The 11812-nt window shown below is 59.6% G+C and overlaps 1 protein-coding gene across 3 annotated transcripts; it reads left to right on the plus strand.

The window, feature by feature from the left end:
- The first annotated feature begins 28 nt into the window (after positions 1–28).
- Positions 29–11237, plus strand: RAVER1 (ribonucleoprotein, PTB binding 1). 3 transcript variants are annotated; one of them, XM_085315155.1, is made up of 15 exons: positions 29–300; positions 3420–3486; positions 4688–5157; positions 5443–5634; positions 6469–6598; positions 6692–6792; positions 7310–7396; positions 8696–8807; positions 9242–9501; positions 9709–9802; positions 10060–10193; positions 10341–10421; positions 10574–10708; positions 10851–10934; positions 11020–11237. In XM_085315155.1, the coding sequence occupies exons 1-15, from the start codon at positions 94–96 to the stop codon at positions 11164–11166; spliced, it is 2301 nt and encodes a 766-aa protein (XP_085171281.1). In that variant the 5' UTR covers positions 29–93; the 3' UTR covers positions 11167–11237. The 3 variants fall into 3 exon arrangements, with proteins under 3 accessions (XP_085171281.1, XP_085171282.1, XP_085171283.1); XM_085315156.1 differs by having other exon boundaries at positions 7313–7396; XM_085315157.1 differs by lacking the exon at positions 7310–7396 and having other exon boundaries at positions 30–300.
- The last annotated feature ends 575 nt before the right edge of the window (positions 11238–11812 follow it).

Consider the following 11812-nt stretch of genomic DNA (forward strand, 5'->3'; position numbering starts at 1 on the left):
CGGCCGCGGCGGGCCAATCGGCCGGCGGCGTGTTGGCGCCGCTCTCTCCGCCGCCTGCCTCTCGATGGTCCCAGGAGGCGGCGGGAGCCGAAGATGGCGGCGGCGGCGGTGTCGGCGGCGGGCGCCGTGGTGGTGCCGAGCCCGGAGCTGCCGGGCCCGGGCCCGGGCCGCGCTCCCGAGGAGGAGCTGCCGGCGCTTGACCCGGCCGAGGTGCGGAGCCGCCTGGAGCGCAGCGCCCGGCAGTTCCGCAACCGCCGCAAGGTGCTGATCCGCGGGCTGCCGGCCGACGTGAGCAACCAGGTGCGGGCCGGGGCCGGGGGCTGAGGCGGAAGAGAGGCCCCGGGACCGGGGCGACGGCCGATCCTGGGGGCCCATGAGCTCGGGGCTGAGGTGGGAGGGTCCATGGGGCCGGGGGCTGGTGTGTGTGTGTGTGGGGGGGTCTGTGGGGCTAAGCCTGGGGCTGAGGCGGGGGGGTTGTCTGTGGTGGGGCGGAGAAAGGGGTTGAGGTTTGGGGCCAGTGGGGCCTGAGGAGGGGACGAGGTCTGGGCCTGGGGGGGGCGGGTCAGTGGGGCTGAGCCTGGGCCCGAGGAGGGGACGAGGTCTGGGCCTAAGAGGGGGTCAGCAGGGCCGGGAGCTAAGCCAGGTGCTGAGTGGAGGGTTGAGGCCTCATGATGAGCCCCTAGGATTGGAGAGGGCCTGGGGGGCGGGCAGGGGGACTGGCAAGGTTGGAGACCTGGGGAAGGGGGTGTCAGTTTGGGGGAATGTGGGGGGCAGCAGGATGGGGCGGCTGCCTCTCGCTGGGTGAGACGCACGTGCCGGGAGGTGAATCTGGAAACCGGCAGGGCCGCAGAGTCCCGTAGCAGCAGCGGATCCTGTGTTGAGGCCTCTGGCAATCCCGCAGAGCTCTTTGAACTCTGCCCTGGCCACTGGCTTTGAGCTGCTGCGTCCCCAACTCTTCACGCTTCCTGCTTCGTTAGTTTAATCCTCTAGCAACGAGACTGTTTCCTTTTCCCCCTGAGCCGGTGCTGGGTGATGTAACCTTGCAGCTGTGTGGTCTGTTTACGTTCGGCGATAGCACGCTGCTCGGTTTGCCTCTCTGACTGTTGTTTCTTGGCTGAGATGCGAGCCTTGGTCCTTCCCACGCCCGCGAAAGCCAAGATTTGCAGCCTCCAGCCTTCGCGAGTGCCAGCTGACCTTTTCTCATGTGCCCTGCCRCTCCCCTTCGGCCTCGCTCTTCCTCCTTGCAGTGGCTCAGTCAGTGCCTGCTGGAAGGAGCAGGGCGTTGATACAGCTCAGAAGTGTTTAATATTCCCGGTGTYGGGGAGGTTACAGCCGTTACCTGAGCCAAAGGGGAAGCAGGGGGCCAAGGGCTCCCCAGCAGCGCGGCTGTGCGAGCTGCCTCCCCCCACGTCCGACTCTTCCGCAGCGAGCTCCTCTCCAGGCGCGCTGCTCTCCCTCCCGTCGCCTTGTCCTTTCCTGGAGCCCTTCCTGGTGTGTCCYGCCGCAAACAGTGGGGCGGAAAGTCTCAATCTATCTTTTGTACTGCACCAACTGCTTTGGCGTCCGTTATATCTAACTAAAGTCAGGGTTTTTGAATCTGAATTTGAGGTTATGCCTGGGAAGTGCTGAGCGCGTTACTGTGCGGGAAGTCTGTCTCTGATGCCCCACAGCTTGGTCCTCTCCTGCTACCAAAGGTCTTGAGGGAGGAACAGGCTCCCGTTAGTGCTCAAACAGGATTACCTGGTTCTGAGCAGGCCTCTGGGAAGCAGCTAGCCACGAGCCACGTTTAACACGTCCTGAGCATCCTCCTCGAACGAACCTTGAAAGGGATAGCAGCTGCTCCTTTCTTTAGCAAAAGCTCACAGCCTAGCAAAAAACATCCATTTTGCAGTCAGAAATTTTAATGAGCTTGATCTGAGCTATTAAAAACCTGATGAATATTTGCATTTATCCCTCAAAGGTTGGAGCACTCATATCTTATAGCAGATGTTGCTTGCTTTTTTCTGACACAGCTTATGCTCCTGGTGGGCTCTCGTGTGAGGAGCTTGGATGAGGTTTGGGAGGGCAGTGGGGATTTGCAGAAATCCTCGTGAACTCTATTCCCGGGGTATCTCTGGCGCTTTGCTCGTGGCTGCAGGGTGCCGCAGTCCAGACACAGCTCTGCTTCCACTTTCTCTGTGGTGTTTCTCCGAGGGATGCAGCACCATGGCTGGAGTAGGGACCTGGCATCAGGGTTTTTGGATTCTTCTTTTAGCTGCGCCGTTTCCTGTGAATTCAGCGCTGAAGTAATTTCCCTATCTGCRCCTCTTTCTCTCCGCTCTGTGAAATGGAGTTAATTGTCTGCTGGCGGTGGCTGAGAGGCTCGAGGCCCATAAATCACTTTACAGTGCTTAGATGAGGACAAAGTCTCGAGCGAGACACGGCGCGAAGGTGCCGCCTCGGGCTGCGGCGCCGGCGGCGTGCTGAAGGGCTGGTTCGAAGATGCTGCTCTGGAAGGAGCCGCCTGCGACTGCGGAGTGGTGCGCTGCCTGGCAGTTGCCGGGTCCGCCTTGGGAAATAAGCTGTCGATAGCGTGGAGCCTTCCAGCTGACGGCTCTAGGTATTGCTGAAGGGTGTTAAACCGGGGACCACGGCGGTGACACTGCTCCTTTTGGGAAGTTGCCTTTGGGCGCTCTGAAGAGGCAGAGAAACATTGATTCAAAAAGCTGTTTTTCAGCACGTGGCGTAGCGTTGATTTCTAAAGGYGATTAGGACCAGGAGGTGCCGATTTTGGATCAAGTGTGCCTGGCTTCCTTACTCCCAGCGCGTTTGGGAGCAGAGCAGATGAAAGCACACCTTCGGGGTGTCTTGCGAGAACCCCCGTGTCCCAGGTGACTTTTCTTACCGATAAACTCTGCGCAGACCGCAGTTCAAACAGCCGCAAGGGCTGCCTGAGCCCCTGCTTTCCTGCTAAGCCCGGCACTGTGCGGACCTGCCTTGCCCAGCCCTGGAGCAACGCTCCGCTGGGCTGTGTTTGCTCAGCCGCGAGCCGGTGATTGCGTGAGGACGCGGCGGCAGCGGCGCAGCCAGCCCTGCGGCCTCGGCGTGCGCCGTCTCTCCTGGCCCGCGCCAYGGCCGGGCTGGGGCCAGCTCGCTTCCTGCTGCGCAGCGGGGAAGGAACCGGCTGCGGCTTCTCCGTGGTGATCCGGGCGGCTCTTCCCTGAGGGGTGAGGGCTCAAAAGCGCTCGCTGGAGCGGGATTTCACCGCTCTATGTGGAGTGACAAGTGTTGCTGGGGGGAGTGAGTCTCTGCAGCACGAGATCTGGGTTTACRCTTTCCCTAGGAGGGGGCTGGATACAGAGGGTCCTGCTGCCACTTTGTGCTTCCTGGTAGCTGACTTTTCTYTTTCTTTCTTTTTTTTTWAAACTCTGTTTATACAGGAAGTTCACGATCTGCTGAGCGACTATGAACTTAAATACTGCTTTGTGGACAAATACAAAGGGACTGGTGAGTAAGCTGCTCTTGCGGAGCGGGCGTCTCCTGTGACRGGAGCTCTGCGCGAAGGCCGTAGCCGGGAGCCCCCAGGACTCAGCCCCCACAGGGCGCTGTGCGGGTGAGCCGGCCCTCTGCGCCCTGCTGCRTCTCCTGGCAGCTCTTTTGCTGCCTGATGTTTTCTCGGGGAAGGCTGGGCCAGCGCTCCGGGAAGCCGCGGTCTCGCCTCGAGCGTGTGCCTGAGCACCTGTAGCGCTTCGATCTTGTTCTGTACAAATGCTGCGCGTGTCCCGGTCTTACTGTGCCTTGTGTATGGTCTTTTCTTCAGTTTTGCACATTGGATCCTATTTGTGAGGTGGCTAGTGTCGTCAGTCGGAAAATTAGAAGCTGTGGGGCTTAGAGCCCCAGGAGACTTTGTACGTGCAGCATGGGATTGCATTGCTTTACGAAACCACGGGGATGCTTTTCCTGTTCGCCGCTGAACTGTGGGTTCTCGGCCGAGTCGCTGGCGCCCTCCCGGCGGCCCCCTCAGGGCTGCGCCCGCGACGCTCCTCCGAGCGCATCGCCAGCCTCTCGCGCTCGAAAGTTCTCGTGGACAGAAAAAGCTTCTGGAGTTGCATGAGGTTGCTGTCGTGCTGGGCGCTCGTCYGTCCGGCTGAATGCTGTGAGGGGAGGGCGGCTGGGACAAAGGACGGAGGCCGTTGGTGGCAGCTCTGCGGCGGAGGGACTGTCCCAGGCCCCGTTGTTTCCCCAGAGGCCCAGGGGCATGCGGTTCTGGGGAAGGGCCACCTGACACRTTGCATGAGTCTTCACTTTAAACAGTTCTCCAAGTCTGAGAGTTGTCATGTCCCATTTAACCAGCCAGCACTAGCAGAGACCTCAGTGGCTTAAACAGTGCTTAGGCTCAGGCTCTGCCTTGTCTGAGAGAAGCATGAGCGCATGAAACGTCTGGGCTTTGGGCACTAACAGTGTGCCGGTGTTGCGGGAGGCCGGAGGGGCTGGTTATCCCCAGTTACCTGGAGCTTAGTGCTCTGTACATCAACCCTGCTCACCGGTCCCCATGGCTGGGCTGGTGGCTTTGCATCTGTGGGCAAAATGAGACTGAGAGTGCAGATTCGAGCGTGAGCAGCCGTGCAGAGATGTGCGGTGGCATTTTGCTGCTGCTTGCGGTGTTTCCTGGTTTAATGCTTTGCTCTGGGCTTGTCTGTTCTTGCAGCGTTTGTCACCCTGCTCAACGGGGAGCAGGCCGAGTCCGCCATCAAGAAATTCCACTTGAGCAAACTCCGGGACAAGGAGATCTCGGTGCAGCTGCAGCCCACGGATGCGCTGCTCTGTATTGCCAACCTGCCGCAGCTCTACACGCAGCAGCAGTTTGAGGAGCTAGTCCGACCCTTTGGGAACCTGGAGCGCTGCTTCCTCGTTTACAGCGAGAAGACAGGACACTCCAAAGGCTACGGCTTTGTAGAATACATGAAGAAAGATTCTGCGGCCAGAGCAAAGTCTGACTTATTGGGCAAGCAGCTAGGCACACGGACTCTGTATGTTCACTGGACGGATGTCAACCAGCTGACGTTAGACCTCATCCATTCCAAGTGCTTGTGCGTGGATAAGCTGCCTCACAACTACACAGACCTCGAGGAGCTGAGGCAGGTCTTCTCCACAGCCTGCGCGCCGACATTTTGCCAGGTGAGTGGTGGGAGGGGGAGGCAGCGCTTTGCCTGGGGCGCAGTCTCCGTTGGCTCTTCCCGTGCTCTCTGCTGAGATCCAGGCACTTAGCGTTTTCACGCCGACGCCTGGGTTGACCGCGTGCTGGGAAGATTGRCAGCCCAAAGAAAGCCGAGCCCTGGGGTCCTGCTGGCTCAGATCAGCACACGAGGACCTCTCGGGCTTTGTGGCCTTTGTGCGTTGGCAGCCAGCGCGCTCTCTTCCCGTTGTGCTAAGCCTCCTTTTCACGGCCTTGTTTTCATGTAGCTGGCGTACGGTCAGGATGGCCAGCTGAAAGGCTTTGCAGTCCTGGAGTATGAGTCAGCAGAGATGGCGGAGATGGTCCAGCAGGCTACAGATGGTTTGCCGCTCGCCGGGAACCACGTCCGAGTCTCCTTCTGCGCCCCCGGCCCTCCTGGGCGCAGCATGTTGGCCGCGCTGATCGCTGCGCAGGCAACGGTGAGGCTTGCGCGTGCAGCTCTTGGAGCAAACCGTATGTTAGCTCCTCCTCACGCCCTCTCCCCAGCTCGGCCTGCTGTCATCCGTGACAGGTCGCAGCGGCTGCTTCTTGAACCTTCCCAGGGTATCCAGCCTAGAACAGGCTGTTGTAGTTCGGCTCACTGGCAGCATGCCCGCTCCGAGCAGACTTCCCCTTGGATCACCTGCAAAGCTCCCTTCTGTTGCCTATAGCTCCTGCTTCTGGGCATCTACTGCATGCTGCAGGGGCCAGCCAGCACGGAGACCCCAGCCTGTAGCGCTTCCAGGTTAAGGATCTGGTGGAAGAAAGTCAGGCGCAAAATATCCTGTTGCTAAGGGGTTCCTGCGTACAGGAGCAGAATTCACAGCAAAACGTTCGTTGCCGCAGAAACTGAGCGGCTGCTCGACGTAGAGAGCCTTGCCTGTCGCGTGCTGTGCTTGTTGGCTTGCCCCTTCAGCCATCGGTGTGCGAGTGGGGAGTGCCACGTCGAGCTGCTCGGGAAGGGTCTGTTTTCCTCCGTGYGCGCTCTGAGCCGAACGCATCCTCACGCCCCAAGGCGCGGACGGCTGATAGCRACGTGATTGCATGGCTGCTGCAGGGCACAGGCTTTCAGCGACTTGGGGGATGTGAGGGCCTCAGYTTTGTTTTGGGTCAGTGATTCCCTCCCTCCCTACGCTCCATCTAAACCCTTGGGTGCAGCCTCACTGAGGGCGTTGGTGTTGAGAGCACAGGGTGAAATCGGCAGGTTTTCCRTGGCCTCTTGTGGTGGAAGCCTCAACCAGGTGTCTGCTCTTAAATTGCTTCCTTTCTTTAAGGCACTGAATCGTGGGAAAGGGCTCCTGCCCGAACCAAATATGCTCCAGATTCTCAACAGTCTGGGAAATCCTGCTTCGCTCCAGCTGCTGCTCAACCCCCTGCTTCATGGAGCTGTTGGAGGAAAACAGGGTAAGGCTGCGTGCCTGGCTCCTGCGCGAAAGAGCAAAGGCGCTCGGCCTCCTCGCTGTGGCAGACAGTTCAATGCGCCTCTCTTCTCTCCAGGGATCCTTGGTGCTGCTCCATCCATGCCGCTCGTCGCCAATCCAGCCCTCTCCACGGCTCTCCTCCAGCTCGCGCTGCAGAACCAAACCCAGGCTCAGCAGGTACGTGGGGGTTTCGCTGCTGCGAGTTTCCCTTGGCTCTGGGGTCAGGAGATGTCTGCTGCTGCTTGAGGTCTTTCAAACTTCACTGCTTTAACGACAAGGTGGTTGTCTTGTTTTGTGCACGTACCCCTTTTTTAAGTACTTTAGCTGTGCCTTTCTGCAGAACAGACTCGTGCCACTGCCAGACTTTTACTGATTGCTGGTTTCCACATTAGTGTGACCTTTTTGCATGGTCAGTGTGAGCACTCCCGATGTCTGCCTTGCCCAGTATCTCCAGTCAGGCTCAGGCACCTCAGTGGTGTCTTCTGAATGTCTTGGTTACTTCTCCCTAGTTACCAGGCACTCAAGTAGAGAAAGGAGTCAGAACTTCTCACCGCTTTAGAAATCTGCCTGGTTTGCTTCTTGCTGTCCCTGCATCTCTTTCTTCATTTCAAACCATAGTGCACCTGGTTTTTCATCTCCTTCCTTTGAGTGACCTCTGTCTTTCTGGTCTTTCTCGCTGTGCTTTCTGCCCCAGAAGGCATTGCTTGGGAACTCCCTGTTACTGCAGAACCAGGTCTGGACACAGCTGCTGCAGAACAAGGAAAACCAAGCCGTATTCCATGTGAGCGGTAGGAGGCAGCCTGTGCGTGCTGTGCCGTGTGCGTGGTGCGGCGGGGCAGTGCCAGGACTCCCCCAGCGCCTGGCCCAGATCCTCTAGGACTAGGCAGTGACCACGGCCAGGCCCAGGCGAGGGAAGCCCTGTGGGAGGATCATTCTGGTACACCGGAGCAGTCCCCTGCCCTGGCTTACAGGGGAGAAGCAAGGTGCTGCTCCAGCATGCTCCTTTTCACCTTGGAGTGCGCAGCTCTGCGCCTGGAGGGCAGAGGCTGCTGGGGAGCTCCGCAGGGGCCTGTGGTCGGTCACGGCTTGGCTGGCTCCTCTCCGAGGGGCGCGGGGGTCCAGCTGAGCAGTCCGTCTGGCTTCCGCCTCTGCCGAGGGGCCTCAGACAAGCTGCTCCCTTCACTTGGCCGGGGCTGCGGAGGTGCTGGGGCGGCGCTGGCTGCCGGGGGCTCGTTGGGTGTGTGAGGAGAGGTGAGCACGTGTCTCTCTTGGACTCGCTCTGGACTTACCAGGTCAGCAGGCATTTCCCGCCCAGGGCTCGTGGGGACCTTTATTCCACCCCTGAATGGCCCAATTTGAAGAAAAGCCGGTGCTGAGCTGGGGAGTAGCTCCCTGATGCTCTTCTCTGTATTTGCTGCTTAAGGAACCGTGAAATTGTAGCCGTCTCCCGTTGGGCTCTCCAGGGAGAGCTTTGAAATGCAAATGTGTCAATAGAGAGACAAGTGGTGGCTGTGGCGTGTTCCTCTTTGTGCTTTGCCGTAACAGTTGAGCCGTGCAGTGTGTGCGTGCCGAGCTTTAGCTAACGGTCACGATCTCGAGTCCGTCGTGTCTGCGTGCTGTCTGCTGGACTGAATGCTTGCTGCCAGGTTTCGTCCGCTCCCCTGAGCAGCCGGCTGGTTCCCACAAGCGCTGCAATTTCTGCCTCCTTCCTCCAGAGTGACCGGGCAATTTATTTTCACTGTCCGGGAACGTATGAACCCCACTTTCTCACGGCTGATCTGTGCCCAGGTCTTGGGAAGGCCTTCGCTCCCTGCTCCAGCCCTTGGCGTGGCAGCGGGGCCTGGAAGGGGAAGCTGTTTGAGCCGTTGGACTATGAGGTGCTTCCTCATGGGACGGCCAGCTGCTGCCTTTGGCCTTGAGCTGTTCTGATGCCTTTGTAGCTTCGGGCCCCACGCTCTGCTCCAAGTTTCTCCTGTGCCATGGACGGCTGGCTTCTTGCAGTGCTCCCGCGGCTTGACTCTGTCCCCAGCGTGCAGCCCCGGTGCTGTGCCCAGAGTTAATCTCCTGCTGTTGTTTGCAGAAGCCTGGGATCCTGGGCGACTCTCCTCTGAGCTCCCTGACGCACGGCGCCCTGGGCTTGGCGAGCGCGCCGGCCCAGCCTGCYGGCCAGCTCCTGGGGGAGCTCCCCTCAGGTAAGAGCTCGATGCCGGGTTGTGACGCAGGGTCCGYCCCGAGGAGCCGTCCCTGCAGCCCCTGCTGCAAGCCGGGTGTCGCTTCTGCTTCCTCTCGAGTATGGGGAAGGAACGCGTGCAGAGATTGCTGGGCTTGGTGCATCTTTGAGACRCAGAGGACGTCTCCCCAGGCAGCAGTCCCTGTGCCATGGGGGTAGGAAAGCCTCGGGGGACCCCTTGAGGTGGGTGGGTAGAGTGGAGGGAGCTGGGGTGGGTTTATCTGTGGCTTGGCGGAGCACAAGCGATGGATGCCAGTGCTAGATGAGGCCGTAGCTGCTCTCTGGGGCAAGGCAGCTTGCATAGCATCAAGGAGAGGGAGAGAGAGGCTGAAAACCCAGGTGGGGCTGGGAGCCGGCACCTGTGAAGCGGTGCCATTGCTGTTTTTCTCTCTCCAGGTGGCCCCTTGGCCGGTGACATGGCACAGGGGCACGTGAAGTCACCTATTTTGCCTTCTGGAAATGTGCCCCTGGCACCTTTCCTGGGACCCGTGGGGGTCGATCGCGAGAGCTCTGTGATGGGCACGCAGGTGCCCCAGCTGCCCCCTGCGACGGTAACGCCGCCTGCCCTGCAGGGTCTCACCACCTCCATTCTGGGATCTGTCATCAGTGGCCTCCAGAAACCAAAGCAGAGCGAGAACGGGCCTCCCGCGTCCGGGGTAAGAAATTGGCTCCGTCAGCAGCCAGGCTGTCCTGCCCCTGCCGTGCCGTGGTGGTTCTGGTGTCTCGGGGTATCCTTCAAGTCGGTGGCACCTCCAGGCTCTGTGCTGCGGTGAACTGTCATAGTCCTCTGCTGTAATTTAATGTTGGTTTCCCTTCCTGCCTCTCGAGGTGCAGTCTGATTCCCTTGACTGTTTTCCTTGTAGGTCTCGCTGCTGGGGGAGCCGCCCAAAGACTTCAAGATCCCTCTCAACCCTTATCTAAACCTGCACAGTCTCCTTCCGGCAAACAGCCTTGGAGGTGGGTGACGGGACGAGGCTGTGCGTGACCAGAGGAATGGGGAAAGGGGCATGTTAGTGCTGTTGGCTGTCCCGTCCTTCTGGGAATGGCTCCTCCAAGCGGAGGAGGAAATCCTTGGGGCTGTGAATTTCCATGGCGGAGCTGCCTCTCCCCAGGGGTGAAGGGTAGGGAGGAGCAGGCCTGTTCAGGGCGGGTTGCCAGCTCCACCCCTGCCTGGCACCCTGCCTCCCTGCTCATGGGTAACGCTGTGCTTGTAGGTGGTGCCAGCAAAGCCTTTAATCTGAAAGCCGGAGTGCTCGGAAACGTCTCCAACCCCAGGATTTCACAGTCCGACCCGTTGCTACCCTCCCCTGGGCTGGCAGGAGACAGCTATGCCTTTGACTACCAGCCGGTGGGTATCCGAGGGTCTGGTGGGGGAGAGTCCTCRGGCTCCTGGAGCTGGAGTGGGATGCCTGGGTGCTCCCTCGTTGCRTAGCCTATAGATGGCCCTCACTGCCTGCAGCACCCAATAATGTCTGTCTGTCTCCTTTCCCGGAAGGACTTGGGATCCCGAATTTATCCCCAGACGAGAGACCACRCTGGGCCCATCGTGGGAGGCTTTGGGCACAGCAGGCACAAGGTAAACCTCCCCAGGCGTTAYGGGGATCTAACCAGCAGAAAGGAGCCCAAAGGAGGGTGGGGAAGCTCGTGAGATGCCAATGCCGGTGCTGGCCATGTCTCTTAGGGCCCTTGTTTGTCCCTGCTTGTAACGTGGAGTTGCTTTTCTTCCAGATCTCAGCAGCAGCGTCACCGGGGTTCGAGCGAGGCGCCTTGGGGCCGCCCCTGCCGCCCTTCTACTCAGGATCTCCCAGTTCGTACTTCACCAGTGGCCTTCAAGCTGGGCTTAAGCAGAGTCACCTGAACAAGGTGAGCTGCTGCTTCAGTCTCCGTTGGCTGAGAGACCTTCCACTGGTGTCCCCTATGCCTGGAAATACTCTGCTCTGGCCTGGTGGGGTGATTGCCCTGGCGAGACCCATGCAGCTGACCATGCAGCTCTTCTCTCTTCTAGGCTGTTGGGATGCCACCGGTGGGCTCTGGAGACAGTATCCTGGGCTTGGGACCAAACAGCCACTCACACAGCTCCCATTCAAAGGTCAGAGCGGAACTGGGCGCCCCCGAGCTCGCCGGCGTCTCTGCGCCGCTTCTCCTGGGCTGACCRCCGCATCTTTCTCTTCCAGACCCCCGTTGGCGGCCAGAAGCGGGCCTTTTCCCACCTGCTGCCATCCCCTGAGCCCAGCCCCGAGGGCTGCTACGTCGGACAGCATTCGCAGGGCCTCGGAGGGCATTACGCAGACTCCTATCTGAAGCGGAAGAGGATATTTTAACCCCCTCCTTGCTGAAGCACTATCTCCCTCATCCAATGTGTAAATCTTGTACAAACTTTTTTTTTTTTTAATGTTAGTCCTTTTTTTTTTCCTTGAGGTTTTTAAAGTGTGTGATGTGAAAGACTTGGCTGCCCTCGGCAAGTGTTGGAGCAGAGGTTTAACCCAATGCTTCCCACCAGAGGACGGGCATCTTCTACCCCGTGGCTCTTTCCAGAGCAGAGATCCCTGCTTCCAAGGGATCCTTCTCAAGGCAGCTSTCTGCTCCGCTGGTGCCCTCCACGAACCTTCCCCTGCCCTTCCAGGGATCTGTCTGCTCCAGCTAGGTTGGTGGGTCCTTCCAAAGGTCCCCTCAGCACCCGGCATTTCCGTGCCTCTCCGGAGGGAGCGCCGTACTCCGAGAGCAGCACCCGGGAGCCGCCTTTCCTGGGGCGCCGGGTCCCGTGCCAGGGCTCTGCAGGGCCAAGGAAACCACGTGCTCCCTGCCTTAACCTGCTGCTTCCGGCGAGGAATGTAAGCGCGCTCCCCCGTCTCCTCCGCCCTGCGGCGCGGGGATCCGCAGAGGCCAGGGCTGAGCTGGGCGTCTTGGCCCCCGACTCTTCCTATACATTTCAGTTGTGTGTGTTTGTGGGTTTTTGTGTGTGTGTGT

The sequence above is a fragment of the Rhea americana genome, unplaced genomic scaffold, assembly GCF_003343005.1.
Source record: "Rhea americana isolate MKP2758 unplaced genomic scaffold, rheAme1 scaffold_420, whole genome shotgun sequence".
NCBI lineage: Eukaryota > Metazoa > Chordata > Aves > Rheiformes > Rheidae > Rhea > Rhea americana.